At 40.4% G+C, this 27,247-nt stretch overlaps 1 protein-coding gene and 1 long non-coding RNA gene across 2 annotated transcripts; one reads left to right on the top strand and one right to left on the bottom strand.

The window, feature by feature from the left end:
• Positions 1 to 1,251: 1,251 nt before the first annotated feature.
• LOC111946301 (C-type lectin domain family 4 member K-like) lies at positions 1,252 to 15,563 on the top strand. Its single transcript, XM_078955548.1, has 8 exons — positions 1,252 to 1,303; positions 1,727 to 1,786; positions 3,365 to 3,427; positions 4,977 to 5,039; positions 5,213 to 5,257; positions 13,300 to 13,442; positions 13,622 to 13,722; positions 13,814 to 15,563. The coding sequence occupies exons 1-8, from the start codon at positions 1,285 to 1,287 to the stop codon at positions 14,031 to 14,033; spliced, it is 714 nt and encodes a 237-aa protein (XP_078811674.1). The 5' UTR covers positions 1,252 to 1,284; the 3' UTR covers positions 14,034 to 15,563.
• LOC144996444 (uncharacterized) lies at positions 7,340 to 11,800 on the bottom strand. The gene is made up of 2 exons (XR_013659404.1): positions 11,209 to 11,800; positions 7,340 to 9,090 (listed from the first exon to the last, which is right to left on the bottom strand). It is a non-coding gene; the product is annotated as an uncharacterized LOC144996444 (long non-coding RNA).
• Positions 15,564 to 27,247: the final 11,684 nt, after the last annotated feature.

Genomic DNA, 27,247 nt, shown 5'->3' with positions numbered 1-27,247 from the left:
AAGTAGTGTAATTCCTGATGACTGTGATTCAAGCTCAGGAGCAAATTCCCTAAATGATTGTTAAAATATCTCAGCTACAAGTCATAATAAAGAACAAACAAACGTAAATTAAAGAAACACAATGCAAAGTCAACAAAAACCGTGATGATTCAGTTTGTTCTAATGTGTTACTAAATATTTGCACGTGTCAGAAAGAAGAACACGTGTGTGTTTGTTGAGTTTTCTGTTACATCTCCTGACTTTTAAGAAATTATGAGTTGGGAACTCGCAGTTAGAGAAAAGCAGCGGATCTTTTTTTTAGTAAATTCTATTTTAATATTTTAGAGCATAAGCATAAACATATCTAAATATTTACCATAAATACATTACAGGTTTTATTAAATATTTATTTTATTTCTTGAAAAAGTATTTAAAATCTTAAATTTCCTCTTCTTTTGGCAAAGACTTATCATGACAGTGGAGGGACTCATTGCTTTGACCAGAAGCAGAAGAAAACATGCAGTTAGAAGTCATTGGAAAAGCCCCATAAGATGACAGCTGAGAATCATGGAGAACCCAAAAGAAACGGAGATCTCCATCTTGGACCTGGAACCGTGTTGTCAGTCACTAAGGACAAAAGATCCCAAAAGCTAAATGTCAAGCAGGAAAGAAAATAAACCTGACCAAAGTCAAAATGTGGAACTTTCAAAGCTTATTAACTGTTCAGGCCACAAATGTCTTTTTGAGTTTGTTTGCTTCTTGTTCTCTCATTGCCACATTGATTAACTCAACTCTATGGTTAGATAACAGCTGTTAGAAGATTTTACATTTTATTAATTTTTATTTCAATTGATGATTACAGTATAATGATTGAGGGCAGATCTGAAGACAAAAACTGTCAACCTGGTACTACAATGGTGTGTGTAATAAAGTGATAGATGAGTGTCTTTAACACAACATGTGTCTTTATTGCAGCATTTGTCTGCACTGTTTAGTCATGACTAATATTTAATCATTTGTGTAAGGTTAACACACAGAGTCTGGCTCTATAATTTATATGTATGAATTTGCCAAACTACAACTCATAAAAAAATTACTTTTAAAGGTTGTTTTAATGTTTTCTGAGCTTTAGTTTAAGAAAATCCCTAAATTCTAGTTTTTTATAACTACGTTCAACAAATCTTTTCTTTAAGCTGTTATGTTAGCTGTAGTTTAGATGAAGAATGATGCTGTGCTTTACAGCTTATTCATATTTTATTTTCTACAGCTGTGGCACCAAGTTCTCTGGCTGCAATCATTGCTGGGATGAGCAAACCAATTGCTGGTAAGTTAGAAGATTTTTTGGCTTTCTATAGTTGTTTACGTGATTATTGTTTAATCCTTTTTTATTAAAAAAAAGAACACCAAATCATTATGATCTCATAATTATTTTAGTTTTAATGGTGCTTAGTTTTAAAACTATTCATTGTTTGTAATAAATGAAACAGCTTTTTTCGATATTTTTATCATGAATTTCATGTTAAGTCGTAATAGTTTCTATATTTTTCATTTCAGATTTCTAACTTTCTTACACAATATTTAATGGTTTTGAAATACATTTTTCAAAATAAAGTGAAAAAGCATGTTAATGTTAATACAGTTCAAGCTAATAGTTGTTGCAGCTGAAAGAAAGAATGAAGCAGAAAATCTGACTAAAACAAAAATGAACATTTCATAGTTGAAATTAAAAATATAATTTTTTTTTCAGATCTGAAGGCCAGCTACAACAGACTCTTGGCTCAAAAAAAGGGGATCTCATGTCGCTGCAGTGAGTATAAAAATAAGAAACTTTAATTAAATGTGATCAATTCTACAGTAAGAATAAGATCTGCTTTCTAAGTAGTAGTAACAAGTTTATTTCAAATCAAATCAACCTTTACCTGGAAAAGAAAATATAAGTCAATACATGACTTGGAAAATAAGATTTGAAAGGGGGATGGAAGAAGCAAAAGCTTATAAAAATTCAAACCCCCACTCAACAACAATCATAACAACAAAACAATGAAATTAAACATTTGACATAATAACGCTAACATACAAAAAACACCTGATGACGACAGACAGACATGCCCAAAAACTCCGACCAACACCAAACCCCCCATAAAGGAAACAACAACAGAATAAAACTAAATAAAACAAAACAACCACTTTGGTAATGATCCTTCCAAAGTCCAAGACTACACATACTCATCATTGTTACATTGCATCTTGGTACACGTTCATTATATATCTTTTAAACATAACTTTAAAATGAACAAGATTTTTACAAGTTTTCATGTCGTCCGATAAATTGTTCCAGAGTGTGACACCCTTTACTGAGATACACATCGATTTTAATGTTGTCCTTATTTTGGGTTGACAGAATTTGTTGATTCCTCTCAATTTATATCTATTAACAGCATCTCTGTTTTGAAATAAAGATTGAATGTTGGTCGGCAGAGAATTTATTGAAGCTTTATACATGATTTGGGCCGTTTTAAAATCTACCAAGTCCTGCAATTTTAAATTAAATGTATTAAGAAAAAGTGGATTGGTGTGCTCATTATATTTAACTTTGTGAACTAATCTGATGGCTCGCTTTTGGAGTATAACTAAAGGATGCAAATTAGTTTTGTAGCAATTTCCCCACACTTCAATACAGTAATTCAAATATGCCATTATAAAGGAATGATACAAAATAAATAAAGCGGATTGGTTAAGCATCGAGCTACACCTTTTCATCAAACCAACACATTTAGCCACTTTAGAACTTTATTAAAGAAAAAAAAAGAAACAACTGGCTGGTCTTTTTTTAGACGCCTCTGTGATCCAAGCTTGTAATAACCAACAAAATCTTCTGAAACGAGGACTGATTTCATGTGGTAAGTAGGAAATAATAACTATTTTTTAATTTAGTCAGTAAGTTTCTGATGTTGAGTCCCGCCTTGAGAGGTCGCCGCTCTGCTGCTGGGCCAAAATTAAATATTCCTTTTTCAGAATTCTGTTTTGTGACTCGGCAGGAGCTTAAATCATGCAAAAACTGTAAAACATGTCACCACTTTAAACACTTAAACTGTTAAACCAAATATTGGAGCATATTGAAAAAAACATGCCCGGAAAAACATTTATTGTGTGTTACTTATCAAAAGCAAGAAGCAAAAATGTCATTGCTTTTTACTCTGTCTTAATATGATAAAAAGGAAAGGCAAAAATGTGTGCAGGCATCAGGGAAATGACATAAATGATTCTTGAATGAACTGCTGATTCAACATTTCCCTGTAAATGCAGTTCAAACATGTGGACCAACTGTTGCAGTCAAGAAAGAATTGCAGCTTTTTGCAGAGCTTTCTTTCTATTTTTCCCACAGATTCACAGCTGATTTCAGCGAATGTCCAGAGAAACTCACTGCAGCAACAAGTGAATGTCCTCAGTAAGTGTGAGAAAGTCAGGATCCTGTGTTGATTTAAATCAATCAAATCAAATCAAACTTTATTCATATACAATTTGTCTTATGAAAGCATAACACAAAGTGATTTAAATTAAACACAAAACAAATAAATATTATGAAAACAAGAATGAATATTAAGAGAGCCCCCTCCCCATAACTACACACAACCCCACACGTCTCACACCTCCCACCTCCTAACTGATGGGGAAAGACAATGAGGAAATAGGCTGAGCACAAAATCAGAATGTTTGTTATTGGAAACGCTAATAATAATTGGAACCTCCCTCTCTGTGAACAGCTGCATAGCCAGCCATTTGCAGAATCACAGGTGGGGACCGCTCCACCACAGCAAAGTGGTGTTGCAGGTCCCCATGTAGAGCTGCAGCTGCTGATCAGCAGCCGAACCAGAGGTAGAGGTTCCAGCTGAGGAAGCACTGGAGATAAAAATGAAAATAAAAATGAGAATTAAAGAGTAAACATACAGATAAAGGGAATAAACCAATAAACAATAAAACATTGAAATAAGGTCAATTAAAATAAATCATTGATTACCTAAATTTCATAAAACAAGATAAAATGGATAAATACATTAATAAAAGTAGGAAAATTAGCTAAAAGTCAGGTTAAAAAGATGTGTTCTGAGCTTTTTCTCAGAAGTATTAATGCTATCCGCAGCACTATGCCGTCTGTTCCACAAACGGGGGCCATAATGTTAAAAAGCAGCATCTCTGTAGGTTTTGGTTTCTACCGGTTTAATGGTTAATACAGTAGACCACAGCCAGAGGATCACGGGTTCGGCGAGGGTTCATATTTTAATAAAAGATTTGATAAATAAGAAGGCGCCAGAACATTAGTTAAAAGTTAAAAATGGTTAAAAGTATCTTAAAATCAATCCTGAAGCATATCAGAGGGGCCAATGTATCAGGTGCAGCTCAGGCGTACACAATGGTGGAGTCAGGGAGTGGCAGAATCAGAGTCTTTAACATAAGTTCAGGAGGCCATCCAAAAAAAAAGAGGAATAAATCAGGAACAAAAGCTCTAAGAACTCTGGAGAGAAGGCTGGATTGCTCACAGTGAAAGAAAGACAATCTGGCAGCAGCTCGAAAAGAAGCCACTGCTTATATAGAGAAGACAATGAGGCACAGCTGGAACACATTAGGGAGGAAGTACATCTAAAATCACATTTAAAATACAGTTAAAAAGTGCTTTTATTGGTCTTGTGTCATCAGGAGACATAGCTATGTACAGCTGGGTATCATCAGCATAGCAATGACAACTGACGTTGTGGCTTCTGATGATTTAATTCGAAATGTTTTGGTAAAAACAGTCAAATGAAATAAACGATTCTTTAATGAACTGCTGATTAAACATTTCCCTGTAAATACAGTTTAAAAATGTGGGCCAACTTTTACAACCAAGAAAGTTTTGTACAAATCTTCTTTTACTTTTTGTTGTACTTAAAACTCTTAATTAAGATAAAAAAAGAAAGTTTTTCCTCTTGTAAAAGAAAATCTTTCTATTTTTCCCACAGATTCACTGCTGAGCTCAGCAAATGCCCAGAGAAGCTCACTGCAACAACAAGTGACTGACCTCAGTAAGTGTGAGAAAGTCAGGAACCTGTGTTAATTTAATTTTTAGATTTTGGCACAAACAGTAAAATAAATTAACAAATAATTGATTAGGGGAATGCATGGATTATTTAAAAGCTGTGAAAAATGTTGTTTCTTTGATTGTCTTAAAAAACATCTTTTCTTTTTAACTCCACAGGTTCCCAGTTGACTTCTGTGACTAAACAGAGAGACGCATTACAGAGTAAGATAAATGTTTTTAGTAAGTGGAAGACAGTCGGTGAAAAAAGCCATTGAAAATGTTTAACTGCTTTTTTATTTTTGCTTTTTAAACATTTTACTTTGAAAATAATTTGCAGAAAATGGTTTATAGTTGTGTTTATCATTAGATGTAAGCATTACATGAAAAAACTATTTTCATATAGTGGGCATATGTGGGCAATATCGCGTTTCATAAGCTGTTTCAAAAAATTCAGAATGTTTATTTAATTTAATCCAATTATATATGTGGAAGTGATTTCTAGATCTTTTTTTCTGGATCTGTCCTGTTAAAGTGAATATCAAAGACCGTCTCACAGAGTTCATTGTTCAAAAATGTGATCACTGACATGCAAACACTTTTCATTTGTTTTGGTTCAGAAGGTTTATGTGTGCACAGGATTATGAATGAAACAATTACGATATCTGATCTCAACACCTGAAACTTCTGCTTGTCTGTCATTAGTTCAATGATCCTTTCCTGAATAATTTAGAATCAAGATTTTCTTGGGAGACATTAATCCCAGCTGTTATGTTTTCAAAAAGTCTTCCTACAAGGAGAGAAAGTCTAAAATACAATAACATTGCCGCTCACTGAGTTCCCTATTATTGCTTTATTTGTCATGTTTAGGGCCTCATCAATACACCGTCTTATTGGTTCACTAGATCAAATTAAAAGTGAGCTCATTAGCAGAAGCCTGACACTGACAGTCATCTAAGGAAGTTGTATTTGATCAGGGTTGGATTAAAAAAAACAGAACAATGGTCACTTGAGGACCAGGGTTTGGAAATGTTGTTTTAGAGGAAAGAAAGAAAACTAGAATCAAGAAGAAAGGATAACTGTGGAGGACCTGATGATATGAGACTGAGTGTCTTAAGATCTACAAGAAACTGTCCTAATAGCTGATAAATCTGACTTTTACTGTTGATATTTTCTTCTTTGCTTTAAATCTTGTTTAATCATAATTTTAGATCCTTTCTGAACTTGAAATCTTTCCTCCAACAGATGAGGGATGGCAATCTTTCAATAGACACCTTAGGGAGATACGCCCTGCTCAAGGGTCACAGCTGCAATTCGAAAGACTTCCAGCTCCGCTCAGTGACTGGACAACAGGCCCAGACTTCCATTTTTCCATTTCCCTCTCGCCATGCTCTGCGTTTTTCTCCACCCCAACCTATCTTCCCCCCCTTAGACGATCTCTCCAGCCTGAGAGCGAGGGACGTATTGGGTTTTTATCACTTTACAGCATTTTTAAAAAACTAAAATGGCAGCAAGGCGGAAAAAAAAGTCATTTATGAAATAAAGAGGTAAAATGGTTCCGGTTTAGGACTGAGAAGCTACCTCGCTGAAATGGTCCTCGGCAGAAGCAGAGGCTGAGAGCAGCAGCAGACTTCCCATGCAAAGTTACCTGATCCTCAAATCAGCCTAAGAGACGTGGGAGGGTTATCACGACACGTGTCTTTAGCTCAACATTGGTCTACACTTTTTACTTTCTTAATCCAGAGACATAACTAATATTTAATCATTTGTGTGCTTCCTTGTATAGTTTTCTGTCAGAATACTTAAGGATATTTCTGATTTATGTACTCAGGTTGGGCGTTTTTCTATCAAAAATGGTAATATGATCATCAGTATGTACTGTAATATAAACTGGCTTCCATGACTTGAGGTCATTATAATTGATTTTCCTTTATTTGATTCATTTTAGGATCTGGGTTCAGTCTTTTGGAAGAAAGCCAAAGCTAAATAAAGGGGTTAGACCAGAGGTGGGAGCTGAGGGCCGCATTCCTGCATGTTTTCCAATGTACCCTGCTCTGGCATGTTCTGATTGGCTGGACACACCTGATCAGCCCTAAGTAGGGCGAGACTATCTGGAAATCATGCAGACACACCGGCCCTTGAGGCCTGGGATTGCCCACCCCGGGGGCAGACACATTGTCAGGGTTCTGACTTTTTCCTTAATAAAGAGAAGAACCACACAGGAGATGAGAGCTTTTGCTAGACTTCTGCAGAAGGAGAATGGGTCTGTGAGAGCGCGAACTGTCACAGAGGAGTTCTGCCATCCTAGTGCATGGAGCCTTCTTTTATTGAAAACTCAAGGTTGCAGACATGAATGTGGGTCATTTAATCAGAAACAACAAGAACATCATATTCTCGTATCATCAGAACTTTTCAGGTCATTATTTCTTACTGAAAGATAGAAATGAGACAATCATATTATGGAGATTATAGTGTGCAAGCAAATGATAATTATTTAACTCTAACATCCCTCCCATTTTATCATTTCAAACATGTCATAAGTAAACACCATAAGGGGAAGGTACAAACGTGAAACATGGTTTTTAATCATAAGAACAGGGCATCACAACATCATTTCACCACTTGCTTTTGCACTTTCAGTGTGAGAGATTCATACGATGCCTCTGGAGTAGGAGTATTCACGTGGGGAGGGGTCATCTTCAGCTTGTTGGACAAGCTGGTAACGATTGAAAGTCTGCATGGTAGCCTTTGCGATCATGGACATGACACAAGGCAGAGCGCATGTTGTAAAAATACTAAACATGCACAAAACGATGAGCATAGGGGTCAATAATTTCCGCAGGAGGTGGCCTGTGGTCAGCCAGGACCAGATGTCACTGGTGGGACTGGCACCGGGAGTCGCAGACTTAACGTAGGCTTGCAGCCCTGTTAAGTCGTGCAGTGCGGTAGAAATGTCCTGTCCATCACTGCCGCTGTCCGGGATGAAAGTGCAGCAGGTGTCTCCAACCATTTTGCACACACCTCCTGATGATGCAGTTAGGAGGTCGAGCACGAGTCGATTTTGCAGAACCATAGTTCTAATGGCCGACATCTCTGCTGCTGATGCATTGGAAAACGTGTAGGTGGTGCTAAGGAGTTTCTGCAATGCGTACCTGTTGATCTCGATGAGGTCTCTTACTTCTGCCACTCCGATCCATGGAAGAAGTGATTGTCCGAATTTTGCTCCTCCACCCCAGATGCGGAACTCCCATGGGACTCAAGTAGTGGTAGTCATTTGTAGGGCGTTCATGTGGAACTCCAGTGAGCCAGTTTCCGTCGTGCGGGGTGAGGGTTAGGGACAGTTATTCATGAAGATGCGTCTCCGTTAGATCGGTTGTAGCCAGGATCTGTGCTGAGTTCGTACAGGCAATCTTGTCTCCTGGTTATGTTGCCTGGGTGGAGGCCTGTATTGGGTGAGGCATACAGCATGAAGGTGCATACACAACAACTAGTGATGTTGCTGTCGTGTGCAGTTCTGTTCATTAGTTGCCACCAGTGATTGGTACTGTAGGAATGATGGTGGGTGGCAATACTGAGGTGAGTTGTCTTTTCATACAGATCCCATTAGCGGCGGGCTAGGTTGATACCGCCTTCTCCCGGTTTCTCCATTGCTAGGAAAGACAACATGCTACAGTCACAGCGCAGCTCCGCACCCACCTGCTGCGGTCTCCCAGCAGTGGGGCTTCCATGCTGCTAGGTTGTTGAGTCACTTCAAAGATCCAAGTTCTAATGGATGTTGGGTTTGGCTGGTTTCTTCGCTGAGGATTGAGACGAACCGCCACTAAAAGACGGAACCCCTTTGTAGTCAGACTTCACCACAACAGCCTCCTTTAGGCCTCTGGTGCACACTGCAACTTACAGTGACTGTGATGTATCCAGCTGGGGCGTTCAGCTATTGTTATTGCCGTGGGTGTTGTTAGGAGGACTTGGTATGGTCCTTCCCACCATGGGCTGGTCCAGTTCTTCCTCTTTTGGACCTTGATGAACACCCAGTCGCCTGGTTTCACTGGTGAGCTTTCCTGTGGAGATGAAGAGTCAGATGGCAGTAAATTTGCACTGGACAGCTTCTTCTGCTTTATCATTCTTATGATAAAGTCTGCTAATGGGGGAAAGCAAGTTTATTTTGCTTTGTAGGAGTGAAATGTCAACTGTATGAAGGACTAAAAGTTGTGTAAAGGATTAAATAATATTATATCCGGTGAGGAGGTTACGGCCATCGATCCAGCACAAACTGCTTTTACGCTTGGTAGCTTGGGCTACAGGATCAAGTTTTTTGGAGTACAATGTAAGGGGGTGTCATTTGTCTCTGTGTTTTTGCTTTAATTTAATTTTGAATTAAAATTAACCTTATTTCTATAGCACCTGATTACATACACAAAAACAACAATAAATAAAGGCGAAATTAATATTAAAAGCTTAAAGAAGAGAAGTAGTAAGTAAAAGAGCTAAAATATAAGAAACAGCTAATATATGAAAATATAAATTAAAATAAATTAATGCTGAAAGTGCATAAAAATGTCTAAAACACCTAAAGTATAAATTGGAACAAGGTAAGACATAAAAAGTACAACACTAGCATTAAACAAATACTGTAAATATGTAATAAATTATAATATAAAATTTAATTAGGCCTATTCGTGGATTTTAGTTCTGACCTTCAGCAGGCCTGCGCCTGAGGACCTAAGGGCTCTGGGGGGTTCAAAAGCTAAAAGCAAGTCTGAAATAAAAGGATCAAGAACATGAACACTTTTATAAACTATCTAAAATATCTTAAAATTGATCCTAAAGCTGAGGGTCAGCCAGTGCAGTTATTCTAAGATTGGTGGAATGTGCTCCCTCTTCCTGGTTCTCGTTATAAAGCGTGCAGCAGAGTTCTGGACTAGCTGCATGTGATAAGAAGGGTTTTCTTTACACCAGAAAGGAGGGCATTACAGTAATCTGCTTTTGTTGTGATAAAAGCATGAATTAAGATTTCAGCACTATTCAAAGCTAAGGTCAGCATCTAAGATCAAACCAAGGTTTCTTACTCTCACATACAGTTGGTTCACCGATAATAAAAAGACATTATCTCTCTCTGCTTCAGAACCGATAACCAAGACTTCTGTTTTGTTTCTGAGCTACAAAAATTTCTCTCCAATTCATATTTTAATGTCAGAATTACAGTTTAAAAGCACAGGCTAACACAAACAATTACTTTTAACAGTTCTCTCCAAACTAAAAGAAAAGCACAAAATACACAACACAACAACTAATGGTATATTAACACTTAGCAAAATAAACCATTTCACTGAAATTAATCCTTTAATGTAAGACTAGTCATGTTTTTCTTTTTTCCTATTCCTCTTTCTCTCTATCTCTCATGGTCACACACACAAACACACACACACACACACACACACACACAAACACACACACACCGTCTGCGCGCCTACTGCGACAACAGAGCTTCACTCAGGCACACGCAGCTGCATGATCTCACTCATACTGTCTCTAGTTAAAAAACTACTTCTTTCCATTCTTCTGTTTTTAGTTGTCCTTTCACATCATACATTATCTATTATTTTAAAATATATTTTAGGCTGTTTGGGTGTTTTTGTACTATATATTTTTCGTCCCCCTGTAAAGGAGCCCCGTCAGGGGATTTACTACCCATAGTCACAACTGTAGGCCGATGAATTTAAACACAAATCAATTTTAATTGTCCGCAGTCCACACTTTTGAGGTTGTCGAAAAGATGCAAACAATCCGAGATTACTTTGGTGACCTTGGCCAACCAGGATGTATGGCACGCTATGTCCCGAGTTCCTGGTCCAGGGAGATCGAACTAGATCGAATCTCTGACACCAAGGTCACTTTGATATCTATGCGAAAATATATATATTTTATATGTGTTTCTATATAGTAATACAATTTTATATATTTTTCAATTTTAACGTTTTTATTTTTATTTTTTAATGTTCCCTGCCACCTGTACTGACTTTTTACAGGAGGACTAATCCAGGGAGGGTCTCTAAAATACCTCTCCTTCTTTTTTAGCGCTTTTTTACTTTTGCATGCTGGGACTGGTTACCCGTTTTAGCCAGAAAACCTTTTCTGCTATTTTTATTTTCAACACTGTGATCGTATGCGAAACTCACTCAGTCCTGTGGTTCATCACTTCCGGTCGGATCTCGTCAAGCCACCGCTGGCAGATGAGGGTTAGACCTATGACGCTGGCCCGGCGAAGAATTCACCTCCCGGGACTTTCTTCTGGACAGCCTATATTTTCCAGGCGTGCACGGCTTCAGCGCGTCATCCTCAGTCCACCACCGGTGGGTATGTTGAGATCCGGGTCACGGCACCAAGATGTCAGGGTTCTGACTTATTCCTTAATAAACAGAAGAACCACAGAAGAACTTTTGCTAGACTTCTGCAGAAGGAGAATCGGTCTGTGACAACGCGAACTGTCACAGAGGAGTTCTGCCATCCTAGTGCATGGAGCCTTCTTTTATTGAAAACTGAAGGTTGCAGACATGAATGTGGGTCATTTAATCAGAAACAACAAGAACATCATATTCTCGTGTAATCAGAACTTTTCAGGTCATTGTTTTCTTACTGAAAGATAGAAATGAGACAATCATATTATGGAGATTATAGTGTGCAAGCAAATGATAATTATTTAACTCTAACACACATGTTTATGCACATGCTGATGATGCCATCCTGTTTGTTCAGGTTTTGCATAAATAAGGCCCCATGATCAGCTCCTTCTGCACTTCTTCTTCTTGGTGTTTGTTGCTTTGCAGCATCAGGTGAACATCTGGGACCATGATTTCACCACGATGGATGATCCTCGTCTGCTTTTCCCTGATCTCAGGTACCACACAGCTGTTCATGGAGTCATTGTTTCTCCTTAGTTGAAGAAAATCATGAAACTATTGATGAACATTTACAGTTGGGAATTGTTGTAACTTTTGTAAACCTGAACTATTAAAACCTGAATTTGGGTTGAATTCCATGAATGTATTATAAGTTATTTCTAAAGATATTCAGCTTATTTGTATTTTTATTGGTTATGTTAAATCTGCAATCACCTTTCTTTAAAGTTCACTAACTTGTTGTTTTTGCCTCTTAGTCTTTGGGACAGGAGAGAGTTTGACAACAATTGAACCATCTAAAATTGAGTGTAACTGAATTCATGCTGGTCTAAACTTCACTGCATCAGCAATAATCATAAGTAGCTAGAAGGTTCAAATTTGGCTAAAGCAGAAACTGAAGGACTTTTGTGAAGAACCAAACTGTCTCCATTAATAAGTTTAACACAATACAAAAACTACAATTTATAAAAAAAAAAGACTTTTAAAGGTTGTCTTAATGTTTTCTGATTGGCTGATGAAATTTAAAAGTTTTTTTTTTCCACCAACACATAAAAAACAAACAGACAATAAAATCTAACATTTGAAATTTTTTGTAAAGGAAAGTAGGAAAAAGTTTGCATGGGGGTGGAGTCAGACCGGAAACTGGATGGTGTTGTCATCTTAGACTACATGGTTTTGGGTCGCTAAGAGTCCTTTGTCCTTACAGAGTAAGATAAATGTCTTTAGTAAATGGGAGACAGTCGGTGAAAAAAGCCATTGAAAATGTTTAACTCCTTTTCAGTTTTGCTTTATAAAGATTTTACTTTGAAAATAATTTGCAGAAAAATGTTCCAATGGTTTATAGTTGTGTTTATCATCAGACGTAAGCATTAAATAAGAAATCATATTCAAATTAATAATTTGGGCTAAATAGAGACTCATGAGCCGTTTAAAAATAATCTGAAAATTTATTTAATTATATATGGAAGTGATTTCTAGATCTTTTTGTCTAGAATTGTTCTGTTAAAGTGAATAGCAAAGACCGTCTCACAAAGTTTATAGTTCACAAAGTTTGATCACTGACATTCAAACACTTTTCATGTGTTTTGGTTCAGAAGGTTCATGTGTGCACAGAATTATGAATGGAACAATGAAAACATCTGATCTCAACACCTGAAACTTCTGCTTGTCTGTCATTAGTTCAATGAGCCTTTCCTGAATAATGTAGAATCAAGATTTTCTTGGGAGACATTAATCCCAGCTGTTATGTTTTCAAAAAGTCTTCCTACAAGGAGAGAAAGTCTAAAATACTGTTATTTTCGCATTTGTTTCAATTCTTGTTTAGTCATAATTTTAAATTTCTTTCTGAATTTGAAATCTTTCCTCCAACAGCTGGGCCTCAAAATGAGAGATGGCAATCTTTCAATGGACACCTTTATTACCTCTCAACAACCACTGCAGACTGGCAGACCAGTAGAGACGACTGTTTGTCAAAGGGAGCAGACCTGCTGATCATCAATGACGCTGCTGAAAACGTGAGACAAATGTTAATCTGATAACCATTTACCTCTGATTTAAATGGAAATACTAACAAAATGCTTTTACTAAATGATAAAAAATGAGATCCAACAAAAAACAGTAGTTTATTTTGAGGCAACTCTGAAACTCTGAGGTTTATTTCTAAACTATTTACTCATATGTCTTCATACCAAAGAATTACGCCGGAGGATTTAACCGCAAAGTCTGGATTGGGCTGTACAAAGCAGGAGACACCTGGACATGGGTGAATGGAATACGCCTAGACTTTGATCCTTGGTATTTGCAGTTTGTCTGTTTAAAATAGATCATTAATTAAGAGAAAAGAGTGTTTAAAAGAATCACATTTTGTTTGTCATTGTGTTTTCAGTGTCAACTATTGGGCTAAAGGAGAACCTAACAATGTTGGGAACCAGGAAGATCGAGCGGAACTACTGTTCTTTGACAAGATTGACAGCTTTGATAATGTCGATAGGGGTCACCTTGGCAACTGCTTAGAATTTTTCGGACGTTCCGAAAAAGTCAACAGCTGGAATGATGCACCAGGGTCCAAAAGTAACTACTGGATCTGTGAAAAGGAAGTTGTTTAGTGGAAACACTGAGAACTTCAGTAACTAAAGCTTGATATTTGCTGAGGTTAAAACCTTGATGCAGATCATCTGCTGTCCTTTCTGCTTCACTTTTCAGACATAATGAAAACATATTAATCTGTGGGTATAATGGGGTTGAATAAGGAATTTAATCTTTTACTGCTACTACATTATGGAAGCGATTCTGTAGCATAAATAAAAAGCAAAGTCAAAACCAGAAATGCTTTTTCATTTTCAAAATGAAGCTGCATTTTTTGACTCAAAATTAAAATGAAAAAGCAATCCACCAAAATGCTTTTTCATTTCCTTCCTCAACACAGCTTATTCTGTCACTTAATTCAAATTAAAATGAAAATGGTATTTGACATTTCATTTTCAAGACGTTCCATGGTAAATGTGTAGCATAATTCATTTAGAAATGTATAATTGTACATTTAAAATGGATTAACAGAAATGCTTCCTCACTTTCAAAATGAAGCTGCATTTTTTGACTCAAAATTAAAATGAAAAAGCAATACTTCAAAATGTATTTGAAGCTTCGCGGTGAATTTGTTGTTTGATGACAGCTGGGGCCCTATCAACAGATAGCAGATTTCTCCATGCTAAACGTTGCTGGTTGGACCAAAAACACTCACTCAGCGCGAAGCTGCAGGAGACTATCTTCATAATGTGCTTTTATTACAGTTATGATTATATTTTAGGGCCTGCTCTGCTTGGTCATATGTTTGTAAATCCGTGCGGTCAGACGACGCTGAAGTTGGGTTACGATTCACATCTTCTGATTGGCGAGGGCACTAAAGGAACATTCCGCTGCATTTTTCGCATTAAGATCATCTAAAACCGGGTCCTGTTCACAAACCGCTGGACCTGGACCAGAAGTTCACAACTAACTCAAAGCCGTTTTCTCTGCCGCTAACACAGTCTGCACCTGGTGCGTGTGTGTGCGTCAGTCAGCGGCCGTACACACGGAGAAAGCAGTGACGTCATCGCCCCGCCTCCCCTCTGCTAATGCTTTTAAGAAATGATTATTGCTACAAATTTCGCAGGGTGGATGTTAAAATGCAAATGCAATCCCCCCTTTGCATTTTCGTTTTAATTATGACACAGAATAAGCGGTTTTAAGTATAAATTGAAAAAGCATTTTGAAATATTGCTTTTTCCTTTGAATTTTGAGGCATTTGATGCAGCTTCACTTTGAAAATTAAAAAGCATTTCTATTAATCCGTTTTAATTGTCAAATTAGACATTTCTAAATGAATTATGCTACACATTTACCAGAGACCTTTTTTTAAATGAAATGTCAAATACCATTTTCATTTTAATTTGAATTAAGTGACAGAATAAGCTGTGTTGAGGAAGGAAATGAAAAAGAATTTTGAAGTATTGCTTTTTGTTTTTAATTTTGAGTCAGAAAATGCAGCTTCATTGTGAAAGTGAAAAAGCATTTCTGGTTTTGACTTTGCTTTTAATTTATGCTACAGAATCGCTTCCATACTGCATACTTTTCTGTGTCTCAATAAAGCATTGCAAAAGGAATTCAGTAAGTTTCATTTCTTCAGTAGCAATTTACTTTTCACAGACTGAGGCAGTAGATTGGTCTGTTGGACTTAGACTACAGTGGTCCTTGTCTATCATAGCACTTTTCTCTCACTGAAACTAAACTAAACAGACTAAGCTAAACTGGGCCAATGGCGGCGCGCAGGAAGATTTCTTGTGGCCCTTAATAAAACCTAATTGATGGTTTTTCAACCAACTGTACATTGCATGGAAAAATATTGTTTCGTGGTTTCTGCACAGCAAAAATACGCAAATTATCTGTCCATGAAGCAAGTAATTTTTACTTTACAAGAATTCTTGAAGTGAGACATCAAAATCTAGAAACAAGAAATTCCACACTAGGTTTTAAAATGGGTAAAAAAAAACGTAAAAAGCTAATTACTAGATAAAATTACGTAAAACTGTATATTATACATCCCCAAAATAAGTTATTTTTACTAGTTCAAAGCAAATGGAAATTAAAATAAGATCTTACAAGTTGGCCCATCTTAATAAATCTTCAAAGCTTAACACTAGAACCTATTATTAGAAAATTAAACCTTTTCTTTTCAAAATAATGACAATGAATGCTTGTCCAACTTTTCAACTTTTATGGAAGTTTAAAATAAAGCTAAAAATGTAACAACATTTTTTTTTTTTACCATCATAAAAATCAAAAATAAAATATCATAGAAAAATACAGAGCCCTTAAAGGGCCATTGATAGAAAAAAAAATGGAGGAAAAAAAATTTTTTTTAAGTAAAAAAAAAAAAAAATGAACTGGTGCCCACCAGTTAGTTTCAGGTGCGCACCAGTTAGTATCAGGGGCCAGTTGTTCAAAGGTAAGCTGATCGGATTTTGGTGATCGGATTGGATCAAATCTTGAAAATGGGTTGTTCAAAAGGGAAAGAAGGAATCTGAAATCAGATTAGATCACAGAATCCAATCCTAGCTCTAATCTGGATCAAACCTCCAGTTTGTGTTGTTCGAAATTTGTCAGTAGGATTTGGATAACTTTGATCCAAAAAAATTGGATTATCCTGATCCCAACAGGGAGTAGGATTTAAAGGTGGATTCCAGGAGGGAAATGTAGAAAAACTTTAAAATTGGTCAAATAATACATTTGTTTTATTTAGTGTTTATACTTTTATTTATATTTTGTACTTGACTTGTGTAACCGTTGTAACAGTGATGAAGTAGATACAGTAGACATAGGCTACCAGTTAAGCTATTCAGTGAAGTAAAAACAACCAAAGCAGAACTGCAGATCCGCCTCCTAAAAGCAGAGCTTGGAAATGCTGGTCTCTCCTCCTCAGATTGAAAAACTCCCTGAACATTCATTTTGTTAACTATTGGACATTTAGCCATTTTATTTAAGACGTTTTCAAAATATCCACAATGTATTTGTTAATGTATATTTGTTTTTTGTTTTTTTTGTGACTCAGATAAGGGGTCATAAAAGAAATTATGAATGAAAGTGGATGTCTGTTATTTTTGTGTTTTGTCTCAGAATAACAAACTCTTACAGTGACCCCATGTTGGCTCTTCTACCTGTTCTTTACATAGCTGGTACCCCGTGTTGTTATACGTTGTCCCATTTAGAGCAGAGGTAATCTGGATTTGGTAATCTTGAAAACTGTGTATCTGGATCAGGGTGATCCAGTCCAATGTTGCTTTGAAAAACCAGCATAAAAGTAAGATGCAGAGATATATTGCACTTAATGTATTGCACATATTGAGATGGTTTTGACAAGATGGGATGCGCATAGTGAGAGAGAGAGACATGGGGGGTGGAGCTGTCAGTGACCGTGCATGTGGGAGTTCAGGATGGTTATGGCTTTTGGGAAAAACTGTTTTTAAGGCGGTTTGTCCTTGATCTGATGCACCTGTAGCGCCTTCCTGAGGGCAACAGGTCAAACAGTCCAGAGCCAGGGTGGGAACTGTCTTTTATGATCTTCCCAGCTCTGCCTAGACAACGGGAAGAATAGATGTCCGACAGGGAGGGGAGAGGGGAGCCGATGATCCTCTGAGCAGCTTTGACTACCCTTTGCAGTCTCTCCCTGTCCGCCATGGTGCAGCTGCCGTACCACACTGTAATGCAGTACGTCAGAAGGCTTTCTATGGACGTACGGTAGAAGGTTGTCAGCATGCTGGGGTCCAGATTGTGCTTCCTGAGGACCCGCAGAAAGTGGAGTCTCTGCTGAGCCTTTTTGATGACGTCTGTGATGTTTTCTGTCCAGGAGATGTTGTTGGACAATAAAACACCCAGAAACCGGAAGGTGTGGACCCTCTCCACATGCTCTCCATTGATGTAGAGGGGAGCTGGGTCGGTGCTGTGCCTCCTGAAGTCCACGATGATCTCTTTGGTTTTCTTGGTGTTCAGAGCTAGGTTTTTGTCTGAGCACCAAGCTGCCAGCTTCAGGACCTCCTCCCTGTAGGCTGCCTCGTCTCCCTTTTAGATGAGTCCGACAACCGTGGTGTCATCAGCAAACTTCACGATAAGGTTGCTGTCGTGCTGCGGACTGCAGTCGTAGGTGTAGAGGCAGTACAGGAGGGGGCTCAGCACACAGCCCTGTGGAGAGCCAGTGCTCAGTGTGCGTGTGGGGGAGAGGTGGGGGCCCAGCCTCACTGCCTGGGGCCGGTCAGTGAGGAAGTCCTTTATCCAGGCGCATGTGAGGGGGGCAGGCCTAAGGTGTCTAGTTTTCTGATCAGAATGTCCGGGATGATTGTATTAAAGGCAGAGCTGTAGTCCACAAAGAGCATCCGGACGTAGCTCTGCTGCTCCTCCAGGTGGCTCAGCGCTGCATGCAGGGCTAAGGCGATGGCATCTTCTGTAGACCGGTTTGTGCGGTATGCAAACTGGTGGGGGTCGAGGTCTGGGGGGAGGTGATCGTTGATGTGCTGGAGGACCAGTCTCTCGAAGCACTTCATGATTACTGGAGTGAGTGCCACTGGACGGTAATCGTTCAGGCTGGAGATGGGAGATTTCTTCGGTACTGGGATGACGGTTGCAGATTTTAGGCAGGAGGGTATCACTGCCTGGGCCAGGGAGAGGTTGAAGATTTCTGTGAAGATGGGTGCGAGCTGAGGAGCACATGCTCTAAGCACTTTGCCAGGAACCCCGTCTGGGCCAGCTGCCTTTCTGGGGTTCACTGCTAGGAGCGCCTTCCTGACGTCATCCTCAGTCACAGTTAGAAGCATGACTGGAGAAGGAGAAAAAGGAGGAGTGGAGCAGGATGGGATTGAGGGTGGAGGTGGGGCGGCAGAGTTCTGTTGGTTTGGAGCTTCAAAGCGTGCAAAGTAGTTATTCAGCTCCTCTGCCAGCACTGCACTCAGATGGTCTGTAGTTACTTGACATCCCCTGTAGTTGGTGATGTCATGTATGCCCTTCCATACCTCACGCGTGTTGTTGCTGGACAGATGGGCCTCAATGATCCTCCTGTGGTCCAGCTTAGCCTTTTTGACCCCCTTCCTCAGGTCAGCACGGGCAGGTCTGTACAGAGCCCTGTCGCCTGACCGGAAGGCAGCGTCCCGGGCTTTGAGGAGTTTGTGGACTTGGGTGGTCATCCAGGGTTTCTGGTTAGGGAAAACCCGGATGCTTTTGTCAACAGTCACATTTCCGATGCAGAACTTGACGTAATCCAATACAGTGCTTGTGTGTGTTTCTAGCTCCTGGTGGTGAAACATATTCCAGTCCGTCTGCTCAAAGCAGTCTTGTAATCTGCTGAGTGCATCGTCAGGCCAGGTCGTTATGGTTTTTTTGATGGGCCTCCCACTGCGTCTGAGGGTGGTGTAGGTTGGGGGTAGCAGGAGGGAGAGGTGGTCTGACTGCCCGAGGTGGGGGAGGGGGATGGCTCGGTATGCATGTTTGATGTTGGTATAAACATGATCCAGAGTGTTTTCACCCCTCGTGGCACACTTAACATGCTGGTAAAAATTCGGCAGTACAGTTTTCAGATTGGCCCTGTTGAAGTCTCCTGCAATAACGTAAACGCCGTCAGGGTGGGCTCGTTGGTGTTCGTTAATGATGTTCAGCAGGAGAGAGAGAGCTTTGTTTGTGTTTGCGTCGGGTGGAATGTACACAGCCGTTACAATCACAACGGTGAACTCTCTCGGTAGGAGGAAAGGCCGGCATCTAGCAGTCATGTACTCCAGATCAGGAGAGCAGAAGTTGTTTATAATTGTCCCATTGTTACACCAGTTGTTGTGTATGTAGATACAGAGCCCCCCTCCTCTGCTCTTACCGGAGTCTTTTGTTCTGTCCCAGCGTAGAAGAGTGTGGCCTGCTAACTGCATGCTAGCGTCGGGTATCCCCGGGTGTAGCCATGACTCGGTGATGATCATTACACAGCAGTCGCGCACATAACGGTTGTTAGCGAGTTGTAGTTGCAGATAATCCATTTTGTGTGCCAGGGATCTGGCGTTGGCAACATATAGGCTCGGAAGAGGTGGCTTGTGCGGTTGATTCTTCAGCCTTAGCATAGCTCCAGACCGGCGGCCCCGTTTCTGCTTCCTCTCCCTCCGCCGTCTACATCGCCTCCGAGTGCCGACAGCAAGCCACGGAGAGCCCGCTGGTCTGGCGATCTCGGCTGGGATGTCGTGCATGTAGGGAAAGTCGTCCGAGACAGATGTCTGATGTTGCTTTCCTATATCAATGAGGTCCGAACGTGTGTAGAGGAGGTTCGCAGAACCGATAGTCCTCAAAAAAACAGAAAAAACATACAAAAACAACAAAAAGTAGCACTGAATAGGAGAGCCGTAAGCCGTAAGCCGCAGCGTCCTTGCGCGCCGCCATCATGCTGAAAAAAAGAACTAGTGGTTGAGGACCCAAAATGCAAGTGACCAGGATTGGCGACACGAAAGAAAATACTAGGGATGACACGACGCTTCGGCGCGCGGTTCGCCTTCATGAAACAGAGTGTTTCAGCACAATGTTTTGGGGCATGTGTCAAGTAGCGCAGATCACGTGGTTGATGACGTATGATGCGCCACATGCTTCGTTTGGTCGAACCACGGTTCAGATGTCACTTGCGCTTCGGACAGTTGGGCGCGCTATTCTTTAGAAATACGAAATGAATCCCAAACGTTTCCCGACAAGTTCTATTGTTTCCCCAAGATTGGAATCAGCGTCAGTCCATTGCACTTTACCATGGTTCCTTGTAAAAAATGTACTGTGGCTCAGGACCATTTCAACTCGATTTCTCCTAATAAAACAATACATTGTGAATAGAAATATTAATAAAAATACTTCAACAGATCTATGATGGCAAGCTGAAGAAGTGTCAGTGAAGATAGCTCAGTGGATAAGTCAGTGAGGTATGCATCCAGAGATCAAGACCAATGTTTGACAGTTTTATTATTTATATTTTTTCATGTTTTGCATTTATTTTCTTCATGTGATGTGTATTTGGCTTTGTCAAGCACCTTTCACAGAAAACATCACATGTGCTGTTGTTTTACGTTTTTTTCTAATCATCATTAACAACATTGTAGTTTTATTTAGTTCATCTGGACTTAGTTATAAGGTTAGAGGACGTTTCACCTCTTTTCCAAGAGGCTTTGTCAATTGACAAAGGACAATGGAACCAACCTGGATGAACAACATTGTTTTGTTTTACGTTTTCATCATCATTTCCACATTGAAGTGTTACAAGGAGCTTAGTTGAAACATATGTTGATATACGTCCAGTCCACAACATGATGCCGCCGTTCTGTGTGGTTTCAAAGCCCTGAATGGGTGGTTCATTTTTCCGGCACAATTACAAGAACCCCAATGAGGCTTCATGGGGCTTCTATAAAACATCCCTAGAAAATACATAATTAACAAACTGAAACATGACTGTCATGATCACGCGGGATTTCAGATAGACCCAGACACTGGAACCCGGAGGGATACTCGGAAACGAGAGGTAAGTGCAAGAGAATTTGATTCTCTGAAGGAGAATCCGACTGGTAGAATCTGGGGGCCTGCTGAAAAATGAGCGGAGGAATCCTCCGCAGGCTGCAACATCGCCGCTGAATGGTTCCGGCTGGAGGCGGAAGTTTTCGGGGGTCATGGCGGCAGCGGAAGTCGGGTTGTTGACGGAAATAGCAGCTTGAGCTGAGGCAGCGGTATTCAAAGGCTGTCCTGTTAACTCTGTGAGAGTTTGAGTAATACAGTGATCCCTTGCTATAACGCGGTTTACTTTTCACGGTTTCGCTACTTCACGGATTTGCGTCGTGCATTGTGTTCTGCATTCTGATTGGCTAAAAAAGTCACTCCGCTTCTTCTCTACCTGTGCGTCAATAATGTTGCAGTTTAATATGTACACGTACGTAAATCAGCTTTCCAAATAACGTACATGCAAATCATCTTGCAGTTTCAAGTTTCTCTAAAACCCATAGAAAAAGAGCAACACCAACTGTCAATCACTATGTTCTTCTCCCGAACAAACACACACAGCTGCACCGCGGGCTTGAGAAGGAAAAAACACTGCAGCTTCTCAGACTGAAGAGCATTGAAATACACCTGAGCCACTATTTGTCCGTTTGTACTTTGTATTTTTTTCATGATCATTTTAAATTTTCTCCCGGTTAATTCAATTACTCTCGGGTCGCGGTGGGCGGAGCTAATCTCCGCGATTTGAAGCATTCTGTTTACATCGATGATTCAAATTATTATTTAACAGTACAGAAGTTATTTGTTGAAAAAAAAAACGTTTTTAAAGTACTTTGATTTGTGAAACAAATGCTTGAGCCTGTAAAATGGTTTGTTCTTTCTTTTCAATGTATAACAGAGTATTTAATTGTATAATAATTGTTAAAAAAATAGAGGTTTCTACTTCACGGATTTTGCCTATCACGGGTTCTTTCTGGAACGTAACCCCCGCGAAAAACAAGGGTTTACTGTACTGTCGAGACCGGGGAAAAGTTCTTGCTGAGCCGCGGCCATTTGAGTGAGGGCGTCAGCTTGGCGACTTAGGAGATTACCTTGGATAGAAATGGCGTGGCGGAGTCCTTCCGGGTCAGCTGGGTCCGGAGTTGGGCCAGTTCGTTCTGTCATGATCACGCGGGATTTCAGATAGACCCAGACGCTGGAACCCGGAAGGATACTTGGAAACGAGAGGTAAGTGCAAGAGAATTTAATTCTCTGAAGGAGAGTCAGTAACAGAGTTCTTGGAGTGGCGTGACAGCTGACTGGAGGGTTGAGGCAGATGGAGCTTGAGCTTGAGGATTCCGCTGGATCCGTAATGAGGATGAAGAGTGAGGCTGGTGAACTGCGACCCGATGGAATACTCGTGACGAAGATTCCTGAGAGTGTACCGGAGAGGCACAATTAGCGAGGCAAAAACCAAGGTGAAACACAAGATATGAGAGAGCCAGACTAAGCACAGTGAGAGGAACAACGAACTGGCGTCGAAGAAAGGTCCTTGATCTCCTGGGTCTAGGATTAGGATTAATGGATAGATAGAATTGAGATTAATAGATAGAATGGATTAATAGAAATGCTTTTTAATTTTCAAAATGATGCTGCATCAAGTTCATATGATGGTTTCTCAGATTGTAGCAGAATTTCCACCTTCGACGATCATGATCGGGAGATTTGCGCTCCGCTGTGCGAAGGCAGCTGGCGGTCCGAAGAACAAAAGCTTGTTCTCTCACATCCTCTGTATTTGATCGCTGCCTGCCTGCCAGATGGATGGAGGAATGCCCCGTCTTCTCGTTTTTTTTCCAGACAGGATACAGCGGGGAAAATAAGTATTGAACACGTCAACATTTCTCTCAAAAAACATATTTCTAATCGAGCTATTGACATGAAATTTTCACCAGATGTCGGCATCAACCCAAGTAATGCACACATAGAAAGAAATCCAAACATTTATGTCCATAAATGAAGTTATGTGTAATAAAGTGAAATGGCACAGGGAATAAGTACCTGTTTTAATCGACTGTTTTTCTCTAACTGTGAGTTACCGACTCATAATTTCATAGAAGTCAGGGGATGTAACAGAAAACTCAACAAACACACACGTGTTCTTCTTTTTAGTACAAGCAAACATTTAGTAACAAATTTGAACACACTGGATTAATTTACTTGTTTGTTTTTGACGTGTACCTGAGAAGTTTGAACAATCATTACCAGAATTTTCTTCTGAGTTTGAAGCACAGTCATCAGAAAATAACAGAGAGGAAACTCATGAATCTGGATATTTGATCGAGTTAACAAAATGTTAGAAAAACGGAACACAATAAGGAACCAGCAATAGAAGGCCCTGATTGGTTGAGGTTTGTTCATCATTTTAACAAAAGGTTGAATACAGTTCTCTTTCTGGTCTCTGCCTGTGTGGGTTTTCTCCAGGTAATCCGGTTTCCTCCCACTGTCCAGAAAATGGATGATTGAATTCATTTGTGATCCGTCGACCTTCAGCCCAGGTGGAGAATCTTCCACTAATGTGAGGAAAGTGGTTCTGGTGGAGAACGGGGCGGAAGACTGCTGTCCATGGTTCTGAAAGCCTTAGGGCCTTTTGGACGGCTTTATCCCGCGAGTTTGATTGCCTGAAAACTCTAACGATTGTGCCTTTATCACAAAACCTTCTAAAGCTGCTGATTGAAAGTATTTGAATGAAACTCGATCACAGAAGCTCTGTGTTTGAGGAATTATTAAAATAATTGTTTTGCTTGTTGTATAAAGAGTTCAGACAACATGAAATGAACATTCAATTTAAACTTTTTTAATGTTCCATCTTGAGCTTCTGGACTTCTGCCAGACTGATTCACATCCAGCATGATGTAAATAACAAACCATGAGGACATAACAGCATTAGAACATAAGAACTCCACATCACAACCTGAACTCTCAATTAAGAAAAAAGATACATTTTAACATTTAGAAGTAGTTTTTTTTAGCCAAAAGTAACCTTATTTTTAAATATTTACACATTAATGCTACGCTGATAGTTAAAATAAAAAAGTTATCTTTTTTTTTACTGTCTGTTAGGAGAGAGATTGACTTAAACTCAGAAAGTAAGTTTGGTAAAGTTCTCAAAATATCAGATTAAATATCTTTTTATGTTGAATTTTGTCACTAATAGCCGTGAAAAGCATGAAGAATACTTTTGTAAATAAACAAAGTTAAAGGACTATTTAAACGCTTAAATAAACACTGCTCACAAAAATGAAGGCAACACCTATATAACTCAATGTTACTCCAATTCAACACTTTTGTAATCAAACTGTCCAATTTTCCAGATCTTGCTGCTGCTGCAGTTATTCTCTGAAGCGCTTCATCAACCCTTCTGTTGTCATTAAAGACCAGCTTCTTGAGTCTTGGATTAAGAATGGAGGTTTCAGAGAGAACAGCATTATATGCAATTCTGTGGAACTTTCTGTCTATGAGAGGGGATCCACGTATTCTTTCAATCCCATTCAATTTAATCTGTATAGCCCAAAATCACGATAACAGTTGTCTCAATGGGCTTTGTAATGGTAATTTTTAAGTTAACATAAAATCAAAAGGATCATAAACACATAGATGTCAATAGGAAAATACTAACTGAATTAACTAAATAGACTAAACTAAACTGGGCCTCCCCGCCCTTAGATCAGTGGTTCCCAAACTTTTTCTGCAGGGCCCTCCTTTCTGAAGATTACAATATTTTCGAGCCCCCCCCCCACAATGACACAAACATACAAATCCAAATACAAATTTCTAAACTCCACCGCGCTCTTAACCGCACCTTAGACATTTAGGGCCCCTTGGTGGGGAGGGTGATGGGACATCACTGTGAGTAATCAGGAGATGTCCCCTCAGTGCCCTACCCGCCAATTTTAACTGCACCCCCCCTTAGCACCCACCCCTCCCCCCTCAATATATATATTCCAAGATAAACACACACACATGCATACACACACCCTCTCAAACACACGCACACACATTTTGCATGGAAGGTGGGACCTAGGACCATCTGTCCCCTACCCCTTCCCTGGATGGGGGTACAGGGCCCTTGGCAACGGCGGCTGTGTCCCCTGGGTGCCGGCTTCCTGGTCCCAACGGTGCTCTCTCCGCGCTGGGAGGGGGTTCACTTTACACCTGAGCCGGGGGTGTCCGTGTCCCTGGGGGGTGGGTTCTGATCCTTGCCCCTGAGCACTGGCCCCGCCAAATTTCCAACTGTGGCCGAGCCTGGTTGGGCCATGTTTACAACACCCCTTGTGGGCCCCCCTTTTTCCCCGGGGTGCCCCCCTCCTGGGCGGGGGCGGCTGGCCCCTGCCTTGCTCCTCCCTGGACCAACCGTGGGCCGGGTGGGTGGCTGCCTGGAGTGCCTTGGGGGGTCCTGCCTCGTACCCTGGGTTGGGGCGGGGGGATGCCCGGAACTCCTGGGTGGTGATGGGGTGCTCGTCTGGGGCTGGGGGTGTCCTTCTCGGGTGGGGCCCTGCGTTGGGCTCTCCCGCCGCGGCGGGGGGGCTGCTCTCCTGGTTGGGCTGGGGCGGCGCTCTCTTTACCCCCTCTCTCTTTACCCTCGCGGCAGTCATGCTGGCCCTGACCTGGATGGCGGATTTGGTCGGCCGGGGGCGGTTGTTCCCTGCCTGCTCCCGTGTGGCATTGGGGGGGTTCCGGCTGCCGCTGCTGCTGCGGCGGGGGTCTTGGTGTGGGGATGGCTGGGCACTCTCCTTCCTTCTTTACACATTCCTCCATCCATTTTAGAAGAACATAAACACTCACCTGAGCACAGGTGTTAGCTCACCTTTGCACTAAGTGTTTGCGTGATAGAATGAATGAAATATTTCACATTTGTTGGTTTTAAGGCATAAGTATGCGTGTGTGAACACTATCTCTTTTGTGTACATGTTGACATGTGGACATTTTTGCAGCTAGCAGGTGTGTTGATAACATTTGAGTGTGTGTGTGGACAGGCCCCGCCCTTTGAGATTTGTATTACATCTGAACCTTACCGTAATGATAAACAACCAGTAAACTTGTTGCTTTATGCTGCTTCATGGTCTTATCCCCCCTCCCCTCCCATTATCACCCTCTTACCCCCCTCTCTCTAACATCCCCTCTCTCTTCTTCACTTCTTTCCTTTTCCGTCCGGTCCAACACAAAAGATTTTCAAACATGGTTGAAATTAATAAAGTTTGGCCTCAATTACAAAAGGGGTTTATCCAGACATACCTCTGGTTTGTATGAAGATTAATAACCCCTGTTGTTAAAGTAAAATATGTCCAACACAAGAGGCCCTCAGTTCTCATCTGCCTGCCCAGCTGTTGGACAGGACAAGTTAAAAAAAAAGAAAACTCCACCGCGCCCCCCCTGCAATACCTCCGCACCCGCCCCCCCCAGTTTGGGAACCACTGCCTTAGATCCTCCTTCTCGTTAAGGAAAAACTACTCTTTCCCTTTAGCTCTTTCCCACTCCCTTCCTGGGGAGTGAGAAAGGGGGACAGTACATGAATCACACTGCAACAAACAGAGACATGGAGAACTAAATGATAAATACATGATCAAGAATAGAGGAGAGAAGTAGAGTAGAACTAGATGAGAATAGAGGACAGAACCCCAGTGGACCATAGTTTCCCCAGCTTCAAACTTCTAGCAGCCTAGTGACAACTTTATTTTTATTGCTAAGTTTAATTTAAACAAATTAACAGTAAGGTAAGTGTTCTCTGAACACTAGCTAGTCTGACAATAAGCCTGTCCAAAGA

Source organism: Oryzias latipes, chromosome 1 (assembly GCF_053564925.1).
Source record: "Oryzias latipes strain Hd-rR chromosome 1, Olatipes_Hd-rR_3.1".
Lineage (NCBI taxonomy): Eukaryota > Metazoa > Chordata > Actinopteri > Beloniformes > Adrianichthyidae > Oryzias > Oryzias latipes.
This window is presented reverse-complemented; position numbering and strand designations above follow the sequence as displayed.

Bases quoted from the DNA above. Each gene is read 5' to 3' on its own strand.
- LOC111946301 (XM_078955548.1), top strand. The intron at 3,428-4,976 runs GTAAGTGTGAGA...TTTTTCCCACAG, and splicing joins GCAACAAGTGAATGTCCTCA to ATTCACTGCTGAGCTCAGCA. The intron at 5,258-13,299 runs GTAAGATAAATG...TTCCTCCAACAG, and splicing joins ACAGAGAGACGCATTACAGA to CTGGGCCTCAAAATGAGAGA.